At 41.2% G+C, this 22040-nt stretch overlaps 1 protein-coding gene across 1 annotated transcript in view; it reads left to right on the top strand.

The window, feature by feature from the left end:
• The window catches only part of SH3GL3 (SH3 domain containing GRB2 like 3, endophilin A3), a 43022-nt gene extending 21096 nt beyond the window's left edge, over nucleotides 1–21926 (top strand). Inside the window, exons 2-9 of the mRNA XM_072345222.1 lie at nucleotides 7286–7354; nucleotides 7856–7928; nucleotides 9383–9526; nucleotides 10202–10335; nucleotides 11740–11898; nucleotides 14349–14452; nucleotides 15600–15727; nucleotides 21083–21926. Coding sequence (XP_072201323.1) covers nucleotides 7286–7354; nucleotides 7856–7928; nucleotides 9383–9526; nucleotides 10202–10335; nucleotides 11740–11898; nucleotides 14349–14452; nucleotides 15600–15727; nucleotides 21083–21288 — 1017 coding nt within the window. The 3' untranslated portion in view covers nucleotides 21289–21926. The remainder of the gene's footprint in view (nucleotides 1–7285; nucleotides 7355–7855; nucleotides 7929–9382; nucleotides 9527–10201; nucleotides 10336–11739; nucleotides 11899–14348; nucleotides 14453–15599; nucleotides 15728–21082) is intronic.
• Nucleotides 21927–22040: the final 114 nt, after the last annotated feature.

Genomic DNA, 22040 nt, shown 5'->3' with positions numbered 1-22040 from the left:
TGGTGTGGGTAACCTCTGTGATTTGCATCTAGTTTGCCTGCTGAAACTCCTTCATCAGCAAGGATGTAATTGCTCAAATGTTTTTGCAGGTATGAGTGCTTGCCAGGGCTTTCTTGATCCCAGAATACAGGGCTTGCACAATTTGAACCTGCCACTTTTGAGCCATTGCCAGAACTGTGCAGTTGCAACTCAGCTCCTGTGGCTTTGGTTGACTCAGCATGGTAACTGCAGGTCTTGCATTCCATGTTGTCAATTGGGATTTTTTCCTGTGTGAGAGTATGGGGATTTCTGATGGACTGAGTCCATTCTTGCTGATGCTGGCAGCTGTAGGGCTGTCTGGAGCAGTTACAGCTGCCTGCTGCATGGATTTCCCTGCACTTTGGGTCATGCCTGGCAGTGGAAGACTGGCTCTGCATGGAACCTGTTAAGGGCAAGGTGTGTGTGCATGTATATTAAACGACATACGTACCTCTTTGGTATTTGCTTTTTGTTTGTTACTGGAACAGGATTTGCTGATGGATCCATCACAAAGCCCCAAATGAAGTTCAGACATGCTCAAGACTGTGAGCGTAGGCATGAGCTCCCCTTGAACTACAGACACACGCTAGTTTAGACTTCCTGTTTCTACTTGGAGATCTGGGAATAGAGTTCTTTGTTAAAAGGCTGGGATGTGAATTCCTGTGGCCATGGTTGTGTTCCTCCAAAGCTGTGGTTCAGCTGTGTGTGATGGATGGGGAGTTACAAGAGATTAATTCCATTGGATGTAACACCTTTTTGTCTGTCTCTCTGCATTCATATATGTATGTGCTCTGCACTAGATACTGCTGTAATGTTGTTTTGATCTTTATGTTTGCAAATATGATTATAATTCTTAATTAATGTTAATGTCTCACACATTCAGAAACGTTATATTATACTTTAGAATTGTATACAAACTGTTACGCTCACTCCTTAAACATCAGTGTATGAGCTCTGTTGATTTCAGAGATGTTTTATACGCTGACATGGCCATGAGAGCACTAACAAGCATTTTATTTTCAGGGGCAGCTTCCTGCCCTCCCTAATTTGGATTTAGCAGCATTAGGCCCCTGTTAGCTTCTCGGTTATTTTTTCCCAAAAAGATTTCTCTCTGCTGTCAGAAATGACTGTGGCTAATTGGCCAAGTGCTTTGGGGAGATCAGTGCTGGTGGTGCCTGAAATTTAGTAGAAGAAAAAGCTGTCAAGTATTTCTTGAAAAGGTGCTGGCCCTTTGAGCTGATACCAGGAGGTACTGAGCACTCTGGTCTTGGTTCTGCAATGCACATAAGTGCCTATTAAAGTGTCAGCGTAGCTGATTTGCAGGAGATAAGCCAGAATGCTCTGTATTTGCAAAACAAACAGATGCACTTTGTAGATGTACCCTTATTTATTTTGGGGGGCGAAGTAAATCTTTTCTTTCAGTACACCAGAGCAATAATATCCCTGTTTTCTTTGAAAACGGCACACTGAGGCAACAGGGGAGTTGTGGCCATTGTTCGGTGCTTAGCCCCTGAAATAAGACATTGTTTGATTTTCTCCAAAGCATTCGGATGGCGTGAGCTATGTCAATACAGCTAAAAGAATGTCCTCAGGTGCATTTTTGTCATCTTTTTTTCCCCCCGTTGTATTTTTCCAAGAGCCTGAGGAAATGTTTGTTTAGCTGTAGAGTATCCATTTTCATTTGGAGATGATTGTGCACGTTCTGTGGCTCCAGGTTCGTTGTGTCTGCACGGCTGTGGGCCCCTTCCTGGGACATTCCTTGTGCTGGTTGAGGCCTCTGAAGAGGCGGGTGTTCTCATACCTGCTTGGCGCAGGCATCCCATGCTGCTGATCCAGGAGCAAAGAGCTCTGTCTCTTTTGTTCTTTGTTTAGGTCTGTGTTGGAAATGTGCATCCTAATTGAGCTTCTCAGTGCAGGGCCATGGGAAGGAGGAAAAACAGTGAATATATGATGCATTGTAGAGGAGCCTGGAAGCACAACACAGAGGATGACAGATGTTTGAAGTTCAAGTACTTTTGATCTGGAAGAAAGTCTGGCATCTTGGTTCTGCAATCTGAATGAATGTTATGGAAAAGGGAAAGAAATAATCCCTCTCCTCTCAGGAGGGCAAACACTGCAAGGAGATTCTACTTCAGCCAGAAGAAATCCTGCCAGCCACCTTACTCTCGCCATTGTTTATGATAGGCATATCATTTAATAAGGTTCTTCAGAAAGCCATTAGTATTGCCACATTGCATTAAATCTGTGTGTAACAGCTTAACACCGCACAAAACAATGCAGGCTTCAGGGCAAGAACCAAAAGTTTTAATGATTTATTAAGAGAAGAGAAGCTATTATGTGTTAACCATACAGGAATGTAGTGTTTAGCTGTATTTAAAGATATGCCTTAATGTATTTGTGCACTTTGGCCCAGTGAAATGTTTCTGTGGGAAATGCAGCCATATAGTCATAATATTTCCTGGCTTTCTCTGTATTAACTTTGGGATGAATCTACTACTTTTTCCAACTGATTGCTTATTTCCGTTTTTATAGAGAAACTATTTTCATAGCTCTGGCTTTTTTGTTAAAAGATTTTTTTGCCTTAAAATGTAGGTTTTGCCTCCTGGGTTTGATACTGTGAGTATTTATGGCAAACAAAGGAATTTTCCATCCCATTAAAGTTTCAGCAGATAATTTCAACAACTGATTCTGAACAAAATAAATGCTGTTGCTTGGTGAATGGTCATTAAAAGCTCTCTGGTCTTTGACAGGATGTGATACGTTTCATTCAGTCATTAAATAGTTTTTGATGATTTTTTGGCCAGTAATGGACAAGACAATTGTTGGCTAATTAAGGACTTACTCAGCTACTGTTGGAACAAGTGGATTTCCAGAACAAAAAGCCCTGTGATGGTTCAATCATCTGTTGCAAAAGAAAGGCAAAACAAGTGAAAAAGAAGGTCAGAGCGTGTGTGCAGGTCCTTATTGGCTTGGTAAGAATCCTATTAACTGGTGTTATGAAATACCCAGCGGATATATAAGAAATAGGGTAATTGTTCTGAGAGTTTTATCATCTCTCTGTTGGTCTTCAATCTTTGTGGCAGTTTCTGGCATTCAGTAACCATCCTTAGTGAAATACAGAAGAGTGTTTCAGTTTAGTGGATGCAATATACAAAGCGTTGGAAAAAACAGCTTTTTTTTTTCTTTTCTGAAGGGCATTTTCACAGTCTGTGTGAGAATGGAGAACTTCATTGCGAGAAGAGATGAGAGAACTACCTCAAAGAAATTAAAGTAAAGAAGAGATGTGAGAATGAAGTCTGAGTATTATGTTTATGGAAAAAATGTTTTCTCCGAGAATTTAGAATAGAAATTCCTTAAAAGGCAGATTTTTGCAGGTTTCGAAGACTGTAACAGAACTGCAGTTTGCATTTTGTTGGATATGCAGAGCTCAAATAGAAATAATAGCTGGAGTGTTTTTATCCAAACTCTGTTTTTTCTTCAGATTTGCCTTCCCAGAGAGTTTCACATTGAGCCTATAAGTGACATTTAGGTTATCTAATACAGCATGCTATTCAATTCTTCGTTACTACAAAGAGCAATAGGCTCTAGCAAGAAGTTACAGCCAAGGATCATTTGTGTACAAACTGCACTGTTTCTTTATTCAAAAAAGAATTCAGTCTTACAGGGCTTACAAGTTCTGTAGTGAGTTGTTCCGTGGTGGTTCACTGTTGTTACCTCTCTTAGCAAATCAAGTGCAATGGAGGGAGTTGGACCAACACCTGAGAGGAAGAAATCTTTATCATTTCATAGGTGTGGAGCTGTTTCCTGGGTACAAATATTGATCTGGATGATCCCTAATGAGCTTCACCAGAAGCGTGACCGATGTATGGCATTAGCTTCAGGCTCAGCAAAGGAGCAGTAAAGTAATGGTGGCCACTGTAGATTGAACTGGTTTTTTTCAGAGGCCCAGCGTTTTGACTCTGTCCCCATCCAGGGGTTCGGCACCATGGGACCTGGTTCCTTGGTTTGGAGGTAAAGATCAGGATTCTTCCCATACAGATAAGCTGAAGTTCCCACAAAGTATGTGCTTTATGTGGCGGCAGCAGTTTTGATAAGCTGTCACATAAAAACTGATAGGTATTCCCTTGTAATTACACCACTCTGTAGCAGATACATGCTAACTTAAGTTCAAAGCATTTTGCGGCTTGATTCAATGCGTCTAAGTGATGCTTAGCAGATAGAGGACTAAAGCTCAGTAGCTGTCTCCATTTATGCATCCATTTTCAATAATTAATTTGTTATAGTATGACTTTTAATTGAAAGAATAGCAGTACAAGTTTCACAACTCCTTAATTCAGTGTGATCAGAGAAAAAGCTGCTGTTCCTAAATATGAGAACAGTAAAGCAAGTTCTGGTAATGCCAATGCAAAATAAGCTTTGGTGGTAAAATCTAATGGTAGCCATTAGAATTTTACAACAATTTTTACTGTCAGAAGCTCAGAACAGTTTATGGACTGTAAGGAATCAATCTGGGCAGTTGCATTTGCGCATCCTATAAGCGCAGATTTAGAATCAGCCAGGTTTATTGGGAGGGCCCTCCAGGAGCCTCTGCTGTAGCTTTCCATGTGAAGCTCCTTTCAGAAGAACCTACTTAGGGCTTTGGTCAGTCAGTAGGTACCCACTTAACCTCTTCTAGGCCCAGGCACAGCTGCCCCGTGCTGTGGGTTCTCCATCCCTGTAGGTGGTCATGGCAGGTTGGATGGGGGCCCTGGGCATCCTGAGATAGGTGCCACCCAGCCCATGGCAGGGGGTTGGAGCTCAATATGATATTTAAGGTCCCTTCCAACCTAAGCTTATCTATGATTGTAGATGCAGAATGTCTCTTGTTCTCTGAAAGCTGATGTGTGGAAAATCTCAGTTACTCTGTGACTTTCCAGACCTGACTCAGGTATTCTCACTCCCTGCAGGTTCAGCAAGCCCAGAGATCCTCTTGCAAGGAGTGACTCAGGGCTGCTGCAAATAGTTTCTGTTTTTGTGGGTGACGCTAAATGTAACCCATTTCAAACACAGTGAGGAGTTTTGCAGTGCTTCAGAAGAGAAACCAGCAGTACCCATGCAGTGCAGTATGTGAGCAGGTGAAGGCAGGGGTGGGCAGCGTGGCCCGGTGCCATGGCCTGCCTGGCAGCATGGCCCTGCTCCCACTGGGTACCTTAGTTTTGCAGCTGCATCCTGACAAAAACAGCAACGGGAAGCTGATGGTTTTCCAGTGACTCAATGGAGTAGTTGGGCTTTTCTGTTTGTTTGTTTGCTCTCTGTCAGTACCATTAGTGAGTGAACTTTCTACCCCTTCACTGTGCTTCTTGTTGAAATGTCCAGTTCTTCCCAAGAATGGGATGCTTCATTGTTGTCATTCGGAGTGGTGATTTACTATTAATTATTCTTTCACAGTTGAGCAATCATGCTACTGCACTGCACTCATCCTTTGCCAACACACTGATGGATTATTTGCAATGAGACAGTTTTGGGCTGGTACTGAACATGGATTTCTCAGCTTCAGCTGAAGAAGGATAATTCCCCTGCTGCCCCCAGCCTGACGAAGGAGTCTCGGGAAACTGCTGATCTGCTCAGTGCCTGCTGGAGAGAAGCAAGATGTGTGAAGCTGTGGAAAATAGCACTGTTAATTTTAGGAATTTACGTTACATAGAAAAGAGATGCTCTACCAGCACTGAGAAGTTGCCCAGTTTCTGCTGGGCTGCTTTTCACCTTCTGTAAGAGCACTTCTCTCCATCTCAGCCCATATCCTCAGGTGCACATGCAGAGATCTGGACAGTGTCCCCTCCATGCATGACCTCAGGTCACCTCTCTGGTGCTGCTGCAAGGTGGTGGCTGTAAGGACTCACTGCTACCTGTGTTGCTCCATCTCTGGTCTGCTCTTGTTTGTTCTGTTAGGGCTCTGGAACATAAACAATCTCTTAAAGTTTCTAGATTCTTCAGCATATTAAGCAGTGATTAGCACTGTGGTTCTGAACTCACATTTTCCCTTAAGCAGATACAATTTCTGGCTGTGTGGTAGCAGTGGAACTGGTGCAAGGTCAGCTCCCAGCTCTGTTTCATCAGCTGGGTTTTGGCCAGGCAGCACACTCCCAGCACACCTGTGCAGTGCAGGCTGCCGTGCAGACGAGAAGTGCTGTGTGCTGCAAAGAGCTGTGACCTATTTTCACATTATGCAAGTCCCCAAGGTCCTCTTAGTTCAGTGAAATAAATTCACTTCTAGAAGGTGCTGAGGATGAGCAAGACATGTCATTGGGAGCATGTTTGGGGAATGCCTCAGTCGAGGAGTTAGGCTTGGATTTAAATCATGCTGTGAACAGTAAGTGCTGAGAGTCCATTAAAAGTAACATCTACCAGGATCATTTCTGCAAGAGTAGGAATTTGTGATTGATTCTTGGTGAATGTGTGCTCTACCTCTTGTGTCATCGTGAAGTGATGCTTCAAAGGCTGTTCCACACAGGTCTGCCTGGTGCTTTGTTGTTTTCTTCATTCTGTTGCAATGCAGGTGCCATGCATAGCAAGAAGCAGACAGCAGAGTGCTGCTTAAGTGCTGATTCCCAGCCATGACCTATGGCCAAACTGCTGTCTGATGGCCTGGAGCATTTCATACAAAAGTTGGATAATGTTAAAGTTGTCTAAAGAAGGTTTATTGAAATCCTTTGTTTAAAAGTAACGCTCAGAGTTTCTGAAGAATGTGTGGCATTTTTGTTTTCAGTATCATAAACGTGCCTGGTCACGCAAATGATCAGAGAGCAGCAGCTTTCACAGGTCTGTTCTATCCACAGAAATGTATAGTGTGTAATTCCCATCAGGAGGAATGGGCGTTTATCCCTAGACTTAATGGCATACAGGACCAGAATGCTTTCAGAGGTAGAGCTGGAAAAATGTGCCCCGAAGGGTTACTCTCACACTCTGGTCACGGTGTGTGAAATATGCTGTGTTGGCTGTAGCTTTAGGGTACAAGCTGTGAAGTATGAGAAGTCGTTTTTTGTTTAGCAGCATCACGTCACTGAATGTTTTGTAAATTCATATTAAGCCTCTTTATTTCTATTGAAATCAGCGTTTTGTTTCCAAGAGGAAGGCTTCTCTTCTCTTGCACAGTCGTTACAAATGGTTGCTGCGTTGTTTTCTCATCTGGGGTGAATTCTTGTGACTCTCACAGGTGTTTATTCTCTAAAAAAAAATAATAATGCAAATTTTTTGTTGTTTAATTTGTGTTTGTTTTTTCTTTTTACAGCTTTTCAGTGAGAAGATAAGTGGGGCAGAAGGAACGAAGTTAGATGAAGAATTTCAAGAGATGGAAAGGGTAAGGAAAGCAATGTGTTTTTCAACATCCTGCTATTGCAGTAAAAGGGGAACAATGCAGATAAAGGATTTTTATAACGTTTAGAAACATAAATGGGATAATGGTGTAAACTCCTGGTTTAAACAGCCCTGATCCCAAGGCTGTAAGTTGGGGTATTTTTGATCTTTTTCACTTGGTGAGTAAAACAGTCATAGTAACAACTGTTGGGCTGGCAGGAGAAGTGCAATCTGGAACGCATAAGCGGTATTCAGGACTGATGAACCTGAAAGATAAGCAGTTCCCTGTTTTAATAGAAACCTTTCCTTCCGAGCGCTAACTGCTAATTCACATATTTTTGGTGCAGTCTGGTTGCAAACACGTAAATAGCCATTTATTTTAAGCTGCCAGATTTGCTTTCTTTTAAATATATTTTCATAAGCAGTTAGAATAGGATATTTAATCAAACTATACGTTTCTAATAGTAGATTTGCTTCTACTAACTATGCCACTTTTCTTTCTCAGAAAATTGATGTTACAAATAAAGCTGTAGCAGAGCTTCTGTCAAAATCCACGGAGTATCTTCAGCCAAATCCAGGTAAAATAGTAACAATAGGGGGTCTGAAAATTATCTTCTTACTCTGAATTTCATCCTAAGTGGGTCGTTATTGTGAGGCTTCTGGATGTTGTAGAGTGCTTCACCTGTGTGTACAAAGAACTGTACTGTACAGTGAAGCTATAAAGCATTCATGCATCCTGGGATGTTTTCAGCTTGGAACACACATTGCATGGGGCTTACTGGGCACATGTAGGTTGGATGTGCATTACATGTATTGGATGGCCTGGGATGGTAATAAGGCATTGGTGTTCCCATTTGTGCTGCATTTCCTGCAGTGGGATATGGATCCCTAAAATGAAGAGAATGCCCTTGAATTTAACTTGTGCACTGCTGCTATCAGGGGTACTGCTGGTTATGTAGCCATGGGGAGCAGGGCTGTTACTTGCCTACCCAGTGTCTGAGTGAAGCTTTGCCTTTCCTGGTCTGAGTGGATTTTTGGTAGTCAGTAAACAGGCTTCTAAAATTTTGGTTTGAGAAAAGGGAAGAAGGCACATTTACATCTACTGTTGATCACAGAGATGATCTGTTAAGAGTTGGAATTACTGTCCAAACCATCTGCTGGAAGGACCTTCATTTTTTTTGAGAACTGTCTGGCTGGATTCATGTTTAGTCTGCTGAATGTGATGAATTCAGTGATAGCTGTTTGTTCTGGGTACCTCACAAGATGCACATCACCAGAGAAATTCAATATGTTGCTAGTGCCTAAAAGAATCTAATGGGTTGTGCCTACCACAGGATGAGAATATTCAGCACTTCAGCAAAGCCCAGCTAGGGTATTCAAGATGCAACTAGTCACGGTCCCTGGCTCACATTTCTTAGGATATGTCCTGCTTTTGGCTATTACTATGTCAAAGAAACTGTTGAGTTGATAGTAGGAGTAGACTAGAAAACATTCCAAGAATAACTGCATGGTTTTGTTGTGATATGAGCAGCCCCAAAATAAGTTGATTTTCATGCATCTGTCCTTTCTGCAAAAATAGGAAAAAAAAACCCTCTGTCTTGAGTATTGGGATCACTAAAACAGTGGGGAAAAGAACTCCTACAAAGTCCACATAAGCAGGAGCATGAAACTGGCATTGGCTGTATTTACAAGAGCCCATTCTGTGTTTCCTTTTTGCAGTGTTTTTAATAGACTTCACAAACAGAAGTACCCAGGGGAATGTGAATATTGGGGAATATTCCCCCTGTGTGTCTGTCTGGAGAAATGTTGCCCATCCAGCTGGGAACAAAGCAATTTCATATGACCCTTACTGTTGAATGAGATCTTCGACTTTTGACTATTAAATACTGACAACAAAAGGCTCATGGATCTACAAACCAGTTTAGAGACTTGCTTTGTGAGATTGCTTGTTGAACGATTTATTGCTTTAAGTACGTTAATTTAAAACTTGTTTTATATAACTTGTTCTTCTTCGTGTTCATGTCCTTTTTAGCATACAGAGCCAAGCTGGGAATGCTGAACACTATGTCAAAGATCAGAGGACAAGTTAAAACCACAGGCTACCCTCAGACAGAAGGACTCCTAGGAGACTGCATGATACGGTATGGCAGAGAGCTTGGCGATGATTCTATGTTTGGTGAGTTTGTGTACCTCCTTTGAGAATATTTACATATAAAGTTCTTCACAGAATATTACTCAGTGACGTAACCTGTGTAAATAGCTAATCCAGGTAAGAGAGCAAGCTATGTACAGGGGGTAGGGAATGACTGATATAATAATACCCAATGCTTCTGTGTATTTGTCCATCTCTGTAGCAGGTGTTACTAATTCTGTTTCATGGTTCATATTATAAAGACAAATATCTTGTTTCTAAGTTGCCAAAGAATAATTTAGAGCAATCTGTAGATGCAATGTATTTTTTTTTAAACCTTTAAATAAAAATGGCTCTCCTATATCTGAGAAGTAAAGATTTTCTCGAGGAGGTGGAGAGGGGAGAGGGAAAGGCAGTTACTTTCCGAAGGTCTGCAGCAGATACAAATATACCTCCTTGAAAGAACTGTATTGTAAGACGTGGTTTTTGTTTGTTTTTCCTGAAGGACTTAAGGGGAGATGGGGGAGAGGAACACAGGGTGTGCTTTGGAGCAGAATTTTCCAGTACTAATTTTCTGCAGGAGAAAAGCAAGTGCATTATTATTTTTTTTTACTTTCCAAGGGCTACAGCAAATGCACAGCTGCTCACTTGACTTTTATTAGAAGATGCATTTGTTGTCTCATACATACTGAGATATAAACAGCATATTCTTTACCACAGGCCTTGCGCTGCTGGATGCTGGTGAAAGCATGAAGCAAATGGCAGAGGTGAAGGACTCGCTTGATATTAATGTCAAACAAAATTTCATTGATCCCCTACAGTTATTGCAGGATAAAGATTTAAAAGAGATTGGGGTAAGTTTGTCTGGATTATTTACCAATAATCAGAGTAAATCAGGCTCCAGTTCTCTGAGAGGCTTTTTTGGACGCTTAAAGGTAAATAAATGTCATAGCATTTAAGCTTATTTCTCTAGCAAAGTAGTGGTGAAATCTGCTAGCAGTCAACGTCTGGCTGTTTTTCACCATAGTCTAGCTTGCTTAGTTTGCAAATCCCCATACATTCAGTTCAAGAAGATAGTGAAGAAAAATATATTCATTTTCTACTGTTTTGTTTTAACCAACATTTGTTACTGATTGATCTGAACACGTGGGTAGGCTGTGATTTACTGTGACTGATTATTCTGTCTTGCTTCTTCAGTCACCGATAGTTGTTTATTATAGAGCTGGATATGATTGTTTAAGAAGGCTCTTCAGAGCAATCACAGAATGATCTGAAAAGTGCCATCAATTGCTGAGTGCCATATCCCACTATGGGAAAAGATACAGGATGCTGAAGAACATATTTTTAACCTTTAAAGTGAGGTTTTGTTTACAAAATGACAGTTCAAAAGAAAGTCAGGCAGTCTCATCTGAGTCTGTTGATTCCAATAGACTTTGGTAATAAGCAAGTTGAAACCCTGATGAAATACAGAAATAAAAGCTGGTTTATTTGTTAACACGTAAATGGAGGTGAAAAGCATAGCAAAAGGCAGTAATTGTGCCTTGATGTCTGTAGCTGTCTCTTATGATACCTAACTGTTTTCAGCTGTAGTTCTTCTGAACTGATAGGAGGAAATTGTTTGATGTTAGCTTTAATGAGCATTTTTTACTGTCACTCTCAGTTCATTCTGTAAGTCTGTCAGTCCCATGGCTTTTGGCAACAGAAAACTTGCATACTGATGTCAGATAGAAGTGTCAAGTTGACACCTAATGAAGAAAGCAAGAATATAAGATGTGTTGGAGATGTGCCTAAAGAATGAGAAGAGAAAATAACTCTTTAACTGTTAGCTGTCATATTGTATAATGCAAGAGGTAAAACTGATTTAAGTATAGAACAGGGGAGGCGGGGGGTGGCACATTCAGATGTTCTAAATTAGAAGCAGGATCCAATCTGAGATGTTGTACATTTTACTAAAGTCCATTCCAGGAGCTGGATGTCTAAGTTTAGTAAATCAAGGTAGCCAGTTTCACTGAGTCTTAGCAGATGGCTGTTTATTTAAAGTATATACAAACTGAAATTGCATTCACGTATGCAGTCCTGGGCATACCTGATGCTGCCTTAGATCAAAGGGATGGGCTGGATAATCTCTGAGCCTGGCATTTCTTTTGATTCTGCATATGTCTGTAATCACGTCCGTAACTGAAACTTCCTTAAATCACGATGAGTTTGTATGGGCCTGTCTCATTTGAACCTTCTCCTAAATGTTCTGTCTTATTTAGCATCATTTGAAGAAACTAGAAGGACGGCGTTTGGATTATGATTATAAAAAGAAACGTCTTGGAAAGATACCAGATGAAGAAGTTAAACAAGCTGTAGAAAAATTTGAGGAGTCAAAGGAGCTAGCTGAAAGAAGCATGTTCAATTTCTTAGAAAATGATGTAAGTCTGTCCTTCGTTTTTGTTTACTGCAGTATATCCAGATGGGAAATGCATGTGGGTTTGGATGAAGCTCCTCTCATCCTTTATCAAAGGCAAGTTCTGAAGGCAGAGAATGTGCCTTTCTCCTTGTCTTGGGGAGGAATTTTGTGCACAGCGGCACATGGGAGAACTCAAGAATTCAGCAGGTCAGACAAGACTGACACAGAGGTTTCATGTATCTTTATTATTGGTGAGCAATGAACTGTCTGCAAACAGAATGCAGAGAGATGAGTGGGAGGAAGAAGGGAGGACTAACACAGTCACAGAGCTGCTGCTTAAACCATGAGCAAGAGATTTGTGCCCTGCACTGATTGGCGAGAGCAACTCACACGGTAAAACTTGTTGCTGAGCTGAAGGATCTGGGTGATTTGGACTCCACAAATTACAACTACATTTTGGTTCTAAAAATTCCTGCATAGAGTTTATGTGGGTTGTGCTCAGGTACTTGAACTTTGGCTCAGATTCCTCCAAGTCCACAATGAAATCATATCTGAATAATTAACAGCCATGGTGGTTAGGATAATCCCTCTCTTCAGTGCACACGCAGAGGAATAGCAGTGTGCTCTCCTCCTGTGCTAATCATGGAACTGCGCAAAAACAAAGCTGGGTAGATGCTTTACAGGCTGTTTTATTATCTGCAGGCAGAATACAGGATATCCTTTTTTATAATAAGTCTCTGTCAGATTTATTTTATATAAAGCACTGAACCAAAGATGAAGCAGTGCATGGATTTTTATTGAGTTATCTGAGCCACAAGAGAACTGATCGGGAATGACTTATCAGTATAACTGATTCTGCCTTTGGGAGGGAGTTGAACTGGGTGTCCCTGGGAGATCTTGTTCCATCCTCTCTTTCTTTTGCTTGTATTTCAAGAAAACTGTGCTGTTTCCTTCTGATGTTCTGTGCTGACTCAGTCTGCCTCCCACCCTCAAACTTCTCATTCCAGCCTTCTTGCCTAGCCACAGTCTTTCTCGGTGGGTTTTCAGAGATGCTGATTGCAGTCACTTCCTTACTGTCCTTCCATGTTCCCAAAGAGTCTCCCTTTCTTTCTGTTTCCCTGCAGTCTCTGTTGTCAGTGCTCTGGTTCCCAGCCACCTTGCCAGTTGCCTCACCCAGATGCACAACTTTCTCTTTTTTTCCCACTGCTAGTTTCAGACCTCCCACACCGACATCTTGTTGGATTCATCTTCCTGCCTTTCCCACTCATCCAGTCTCAGGCTTCTCAAGCTAAGTGCCTTTTAGTCCCACGAGTCTCTCTGTCTCTTTCCCAGTCACTTTGTCTTCTCCCAGTCCCCAGGTCCATATTCCTCCCAGCTCTCACTGATCTTGACAGTCCTTGTCTGTCTATTTTCTCTGACCACCCCATCCAAACCCCAGGCACATTGTGTGTTATCCTCAGCTGGTTTATGTTACTCTCTTGACTTTGATGGAATTGTATCAGCTGTTAATTTGGTTCTGTGCATTTGATTTCTGTATGCTATGTGATGATGTTTGGCTCTCTTAGTATCCCAGCAGAATTTCTAATAATGTTTTCAACTGAGTAAAAGCAGAAAAAGTAGAGCTTAAAATTGCCATGGGTCCATAAAACATTTGTAGAAAGCTTTCACAGACACCTTGTGATCCAACATGTGAAGACATGGTGGAATGGGAACATATCAGACTTCAGGGGCTCTGTTCTCCTCCTTGTCTTAAAGGAAAAGTACAAAAACGGGAGAGAACAAATAAGTATTTGTTGTAGTTCCCTTGTACATCTTAAACTTTTCAGTTTGCATCAGGGGAAGAGGAATGAGGAATGACCTTTTTTTTCCTTCCTTTTTTCCTCCTTTACATCCTTCCTTAGCATTCGTGCACTTGAATGACTGGCTGATACTTCTTCAATCCATATAGGTTTGGATAATAGTAGATAGATCACGTTTCATTTATTGGTTTATATATAAAATGCTGCCATCTAGTGAGGTAAGTCTAGATGATTTCAGAACAGTAGTTCGTAAACATGGCCAATAAGCACCAATGGGTCTGAGTCACAAGAGCTGTCACAGCGTAATTTGTCCCAACATTGATGATCAGAAAAGCTCCACTCTCACCTGCTAAGGGGTTGTGCACCGTAACTGTTTCAGACTTGGGTGTTGACAGACAGCTGGCTTGGAAGTTGAAAGCAAAAACGATTTGTACACTGTGAAAGGAAATGACTTAAGGACCCAGCCCTGTGTAAGTGAACTAGAAGTTACACCTCAGTTTTGTTCAGGTTCCAACTGGCAATTTCTTTGATAAAATCACATATGCTCTTTTTCAATAGTCCCACAAGGTATCGCGGTCTTTTGAGATACCGGATCTGTTTTGAATGATGTTCGTTTCTCCTTCAGCTGAATGTAACTCAGGCTCTTTAAAGCTGTTTGCTCTCTGTCTTTCAGGTAGAGCAAGTTAGCCAGTTGGCTGTGTTTGTCGAAGCAGCACTAGATTACCACAAACAATCTACAGAAATATTGGAGGATCTGCAGAGCAAGCTGCAAAACCGGTGAGACTGAAGCCATCAGATAACTTTGAGTCTCTTTTGTAGTTCAGGTTCTTGAATATGGAAAGTCACAGAAGCAGCAGATCTTGTATCACCGTCTCACAGACACACGCTTGCTGTGTTCTTGTGAGCTTTGAGAGTGTGCAGACTCCCTCCCTCACATCTGCAGAGGTTAAGTAGAACAGCCTCCATTTGTTGGTAGATTTTTTTTTTAACCTTGCATACTTTCTGAACGTTGTTTTGGAGTCTTTGCTGGGCAGTTGGTGTGTTTTCACTGAGATTATGGGCATAACAAAACTCTGCAGCAAAATAAAGAACTTGCCAGTTGGCAAGGAATGCCATTGTGATGTAATGAACTTGTGAAAGGCCAGATATTTTGTGTCATACTAATAGGAAAAAAAGCTGCTGTCATTAATTTGTTGTACGTCACTTAGAAAAGCAACAGAGAACAGGAGACCTTAATGACTTGAGCACTGCCATAGCGTAGGCTAATAGTACAGCCAGAGTGCAGATAACTTCTTTCCTGAGAACAGAATTGAAGTGATGGATGTGAGTACCATATAGGAGTAGCAGTGTATACCCTACAACATTCCAGCTAAAGGGCCAGTGTAACAGGGCGGTCTCAGTAGTGCCATGTGCACATGTAGGAAGAGGAGCTGAGGCAGATTTGCTGTTCAAATGATTATTTCTCCCCCTTTTTTCTATTTTTTTTTCCTAATAAAAACACACCGTGTGAGATGCAGTCCCTGGGCCCCTGTCCTGGCTGCACTTCTGCGTATGTCATTTACAGCTGGGCTTTCCAGACAGCTTGTTCCTGGAACTTCTGCTGAACTCAGTGGCAGCTGTGGATGCTCAGCACATCTCAGACTCAGGCTGTTAAGCTTTTTTACCTCTGTCAGCAGGACCGTAGCATTAAATAAAATAGGGCTTTGGTGAAACTCAAGTATTGCATTAGAATTCAACGGCGTTTAGTGAATAACATTTCCTCCCACCATCACCCCCCTCCTTCAAAAAGTCTAATAAAAGTCCAAAAACCCACAGAAAAAAGGTTTTTCCTCACCTTTCAAATACAAAAGTATTGAACCCGAGTGGAAACGCTGAGTATGTGTTCCTCCGAATGAATCTCTTGCCACTCTTCTCTGTGTTCCAGAATAAATGTAGCATCTAGTCGGCCTAAACGTGAATTTAAGCCAAAACCTGTAATAACTACAACTCTGGAAACCGGTGATAATCAGCAGCACAATGGGATTGCGTATAGCTCTTCTTTAAAGTCATCAGGTAAGCCTGTGGCCACAGAATTAACATTCTGGTGGCTGTTTTACTGGATTATTGCTTGTTGTATTGCTTGTACTGCAGGAATGATGGATTCATAGGGCATCTATATTGACTCCGGTTTGTTCCCCAGAGCTCAAAATGGAATTGTGAAGCCAGATTTCCTCTCAACAGTCTTTTACCATCTGAATTTGAAGTGTGGCACTCTGCTGGGCTTTTTAGGTTCTTTATATTGCCACCAAGGGTGAGAGGAGGGAGAATCACTTGCAGAAAGCATTTCGTTTCTTGAAAAGACAGATGCCAAATGTGGGTGTGTTAGATCACTGTCTGGAACGTCTCCAGCTGCTAATTTCTCTCAACACTCTGTGTAAGTGATCAGCACAGGATCTTGACTATTAGCCATATAAAATTCAGGAAGACTAGTCCCAGCCTAAGTAATCTTATTAACATAGTTTACTTTAATGTCCTTTAGTTCCCCTGAAATATGCTCCGCAATGTATGCATGTTTTTTAGCTGAATTACTGGAGCTGTTCAAGGCCAGGTTGGATGGGGACCTGGGTTAAAGTGATTTAGGGGGTGGCAACCAGCCTGTGGCAGGGGTTGGAACTCAGTGATGTCTTTCACTCCTGTGATTCTGTAATACTTAGATACCCCTTGCTGTGGGAGTGTGGTCCCTTCTTGTGGTTAGACCCTAATTCTACTGAGAAGGAAAAGGAAAAAAAGGAAAGAAATAACTATAGAAAGCCCATGAAAGTTGTGTAAATTGTAATAGTGAGCATAGTTACCACTACTCACTGAAGTAACTTTTCCACATCTCATGAATAAATTTTTCTTGCCCTACCTCCTTTATGCCTGCGCTGAGTGGTGACAGACCAATAATAGAACACAAAAGACAATAATGTACAAAGAAAGGAGTATGAAAAAGCCATTTTGTTCTATCAGTGTGAATTGTAAGGAGAAGAGAGAGGAGTCAGTGAGCCCAAGGTTCCCTTCTGTACTTGGAATGAGGTCTTGGATCTTTTTCTGAGGTTTCTTTTCTTTCTTTTCTTGTTTGTAACTTGTTTCCTCTCTTCTATGGTCTTTCTCCTTTTTAAAGGTCACTGTAAGAGAAACAAGGGAACTAATGGTGGAAGAAAAAAGCTTAGAGCTGTAACTTCATGTTCTTTCTAGAATCTCTTGAATGTTCTTGTACTCTGGTACAAGATGAGGCTATTATACAATCCATGCTGAAAGGGATTTGCACACTTTGGCAGCATAAATCCACTCAGCAGGATCCTGTCCCTCGTCTTATTTCTTCTGTGCTTCAAGCTACCTGAGGTGGTGTTAGTGAAGTTCCCCATGCTGCTCAAGTGCCAATACAGCAGTTCTACACTGCTGTTAAATGTGGGATTGAGGGAGATAACTCCCTCTGTGCATGAGGGCTGCTGGTTCCTGAGGCATGGTGGAAAAACACGTTTCATTTGCAGTAGCAGGAATCCTTAACTTTCCAGTTATTTTCACAGCGCATCTGGATTTTCACTGCTCCTTACAGTGGTTTATTGTCATCACAAACATTGTGATCTAAGATGTACTTTAAAGGTAAGCAGCCCAGCCTTTGGGAGAAGGACTTGTTAGATGACTTCTCAAGGATGCTGCCAGCTTGCTTACTTAAAGGAAAAAAAAAAACAGTTTTAATGAGCTAAAATTTATTGAAAGAACTGAAAAATGAATGGCCACTGATCACTAAGGTGGGAAAGGAGTGAGCCAGTTCCATTCGTTGATTCCATTCATACACTACAGCAGCAGCTGCTTGCTTCTTATGTTGGGTTTTCACTTACTGCTTGGCTCAGTCAGTACTCTCAGAACAGAAAAGAAAACATAGTCATAAAAGAGAGAAAGAGGAAGTATAGAGAAAATTTAGTTTCAGTTGCTGCAATTAGTGCTGTTGATAGTATCAGACTTAGGTTAGTCTCACTTGTATTAGGAAGTCTTAGACTCAGTGCTTAGAAACATCTGTAGTTTTTTTCTTCTATTAGATTCTAAAGCTGTGGACTCTGTTTACCTCCTGAAATCATTGTTCATCTTCTTTCTTTCTGTTATCCATGTGAACTTCTGTGGAGTTACAGTGGGGTGAATGTACCCTGCTTGTAAATGGGGAACTTTTCTCTTGCTGCTTAAAATTGTGAAACAGATTTGATTTGATTTGTGGTCTGTGAATTAGAAATGTGAACCAAGTGGCTTGAAGGGAAACACTGCACAGTGTTGTGAGGTCTCCATGTGATAGACGGATAGCATCATAATCATCCTCTTCTTTTGCTTAGAAAGCTTCATCCAACACATCCAACTTCCCCTGTTTACACACTGGCTCTATCAGGAAGTAGACCTTTAATTTCCCTGATTGCTGCCATTGAAGGTAGCAGTATCTTAGCATTTGGTGAGCTCACAAATGTCAGCTGGATGGTTAAAAAGTAAGGTGTGACACATTCAGCACAGCTACCACGATCCCGTTCTGAGTGTTGAAATGACTTTTCCTATGTTCCTCTACAGCTTTCTAGGTTAAGTATTAGTTTCTCGGAGCAGAAGTGGTATTTTCCTTTCTACAATTCCTAACACATGGGGATTATTTACTACTAATGGCTTGTGACTCCAGCCCTGCAAATGTGTACAGAAACATCTTCATAGCATTGTAAATTATTTAGCTACATTGATTAAGCACAGACAATAAATCTGTATTTTTGTTCTAGTTCATTGTTACCCTCAATAATCAGCTGAGGCTGTGAGCATCATCTGCTCTAGAACTCTTCAGTGCTGTGTTACATCATGCTTTTCATTCTTTTTGTTTGTCAGGTTTGACCGTGGTATAAACTAACTGGGTCTGGTTGCCATGTGCTGGATTTTAACATAGGCATCTAAATGTTTACACACTTCAGCTGGGAGGGAGACTGGGTCTAATTATCTTTGTAAGCTTCCAGCTTGTGATTATTAAAGTCTAATTGCTACCATATATATACATCTTGGTATAGAAGAGGAATATGTGCAGGCACAGGCAGTAACTCCTTTTGGAAAGACGAGAACAACAAAAAAGCAACACTCACTGTTCTGGTTTTATCCTGCGGTGCTTCAGAAATCACAGACAGCTACTTGTCAACCTGCTTGGTGCTGTTCTTCCCATTTACACTGTCCAGGTGTAAGTGATCTGTGTACTTTGGCTGGTCATCTTTGGAGGTGTGACAATGAAACGTGACAATTCAGCTCCACGATGGAGGAATTAAGGAGATGAGCCTGGTGCTGCAAATTAACATGGAACCTGCCTGTAGGGGGAAAAAAAAAGGTGTGATTTCTTTAGCTTAGGTCACTGCAAGAAGAAGAGCAAGTATTTAATAGATGGGAAAAGGCTGGAGTTGTGTCGCCAGTTCTGTGATGTTAAGCAGAGTGTGTTGCAGATCGTCAAGCAGCGCTGCTCCCATTGCTTTTGTCAGGGAAGCTTTGTCTCATTGGATTATACAGTAGCAGCAGCTGCCTGATTCTAATGAAGACTCTGACTGATCCAACAGCCTGGAGCGAAACCGGTTGTATTGGCTGTGACCATTATTTTGAAATCTTTCCAGGCTGCCAGACACTTCTTTTCAGTCCTTTGGAGCTTAAATTGAACCAAATGCGATCCATCTCCTATCAGGTACCTTGCTGTCAAAAATGAACTGACTTGCAATAATAAATTAGCCCCATTGGAGCAGCTGGTGAAGGCTAAGAACTTTGTCAATTATTCCGAGCGCCGCCTTCTGCTGCTGACAGTTCTGGTGAGTTGGTATCAGCTCTACCTTGGCAGAGACTCTGGAAATAGCTCAGCTATTTTTGAAAGCAGTCAGTCCATTTTGTTGTCAAACTGTGGCTCATCTCCTTTTCTGCGAATGGATTATTTCAGCAAAAATGTGTCCCAAAACAAGCTTTGGCCTGTGCCATTGCATTGGACAAGCCATAATTCAATTTGTTCTTGTAAAACTTTGTTGTTACTCCATGCTTTCCCCAGGCAGAGAATGAGTGTAGCTTTGTTCCAGCAGTATCCCAGGGAGGCTTACTTGAAGAGGGTCTTTGTGTTGACAGCTCTCTTGCATTGTTACAATGGCAGAAAAGAGCCTTTATTATGAAGGATAGAACATATCCCCAAACAAAATTAATTCCCACTTCCCAGTTTTAACACCGAATGTTGTTCCTCATTTACCAAAATAAGCGTTGCTTGGCTTCTAGATGTCTTCTGATCCCTGTTCTTAGAAAATACCAGCAGTTACTTTTCAGTAGATTCCTGTACATTACCGTGATTTAAAAGTATGATGTGCATTTTTAGCACCTTAGCTAATTTATCTGCGTTGCTGTGTCGTTGTGGACAAAAATGAATCTTCAGGTTGACCACGGGATTACCATGTGTGATAGCTGAGGGAGACAGCTACCACTAGGATATCTGAGAGTTGTTGCAATGTTACAAGTGAGAACCACAATAACTTAAAAGGTTTAACCGCTGTAATCCTAGTAATGGTGTTAAGAGTTGTTTGTCATGCTGTGGTGTGTTTTACTGCAGTCTACGTGGCAGCAGCATGAGGTCTTTTCTCCTATTCTCCATTTACAAGTGTATTTCAAATTAGCAGACTTTTGCTTGGATATCCTGCCTATATTGTTGAAAATCTGTTGTGGCTGAACTGTGCTCGAACCTCTCACCAGTCCTTGTCTGCTGAGCTGAGCTTTACAATTTGAACATTGGATTGATTACCTTTTATTAGAATGCACTATTGTAAGTGTGAATGAGGGAATGTGCTACATACGTGTCTGTACCATGGACCCAGACCAATTAACCAGTTCTTCATGATGGTGACTAGGCAACTGCATTTATGAAGTTAATTTCTTTTGCTAGTGGTGATTGTTTTCTACCTTAATTTGTATTTGTTTTCCTGTACTGTGTCTGCATACAGCAGTGCTAATGTTTTAAGAGTAATGTTGCCTGAAGATTGTTATAATAGGATGCAAGCAAGCAGTGTAAGTAACAGGACAGCCAGGCTGTATGTTGGTAGAGTTGCTGTTTGTTTTCATCTGTAGGACTTAGACACCATCATTACTAGCATAACCATTGCTTTAGTTCAGGTGAAGGACATGGAAAGCAGAGATTTGAATGCATAAGCTTGGGGAGCAGTAACCCAGGGTTGTCCCTCACTGCTCAAGCAAAGTGTGGTTGGAAGCATCAATGCAGGAGCACCTAGAAGCCTTGCTCCTGCAAATACACATGTGCAAAAGTCATGACAGCTGCATTTCTAGCCTATTAATTTCATGTTTAGCAGATAATGAAATTCTATGAAGCTTTTTTAATACTTGTTTCTTTTTCTGTCACGGGGGCAGGTTCTTCAATGCACGTGGATCAGCCTTGCTGCCAAGCTCTCTATGACTTTGAACCAGAAAATGAAGGCGAGCTTGGGTTTAAGGAAGGGGACATCATAACTTTGACCAATCAGATTGATGAGAATTGGTATGAAGGGATGTTAAATGGAGAGTCTGGCTTCTTCCCCATTAATTATGTAGAAGTGATGGTGCCCTTGCCTCAGTGATTGTGTCATTCAAGCTGTGAACATGATTTCATGACTGAAATGGATTCACAAATGTTCTGTCAGTGTGGCATTCTGTGAAAGCCTTGCTATTTGACTGACTTACTGACTTTTGTATGCGTCTTTTTAAAATGTATTTATTTTATATTCCAAAAAATTTTACCTTCCCTGACACCATCAACCTGCAAAAAAACCCATGCCCAGTTTTTTTGCTTTGTGCCTTGAAGATCAACTGTATGAAGTGTTTACTGGTAGCTCACTGTTACTCCCAAAATGCATTTATTTGCTGTTATTGTACATGGTTTGGGGTTTTCCTTTTTTTATTTAAAAAAAAAAAGCAAGTCTTTGGTTGCAATGATTTTACAACTGAAAATGATTTTTAAAAATACTCTAAGTGAAGCTAACTGTAACAAGTTCCTGAGTTCCTGATATCATTGAGCTCTGTTCATCTATCACACTGTAATTTATTGTGAACAAGTTAATCCACGTCTCACATTGTATGTTGACAAAAGGCAAAGTGATTGTTGTCAATATTATGATGTTGTTGTACTAAGTACAAGATCTCAGAATTGAAGACTCCTATACTTTGCTGACCAAACTTAATAAACATGTCGGTGGGATAAGAGTGGTTGCCACTTCTATTCCTGTAGTTCTGGCATTTGTTTTTGTGCTGGAGCATCACTCACGTAGATAAGTCAGATTTCAGTGGAGGGTGGGGGGAAAAGATGCATTTAAAAAACCCCAAGCTATTAGTT

Source organism: Excalfactoria chinensis, chromosome 10, assembly GCF_039878825.1.
Source record: "Excalfactoria chinensis isolate bCotChi1 chromosome 10, bCotChi1.hap2, whole genome shotgun sequence".
NCBI classification, from domain to species: Eukaryota; Metazoa; Chordata; class Aves; order Galliformes; family Phasianidae; genus Excalfactoria; species Excalfactoria chinensis.
This window is presented reverse-complemented; position numbering and strand designations above follow the sequence as displayed.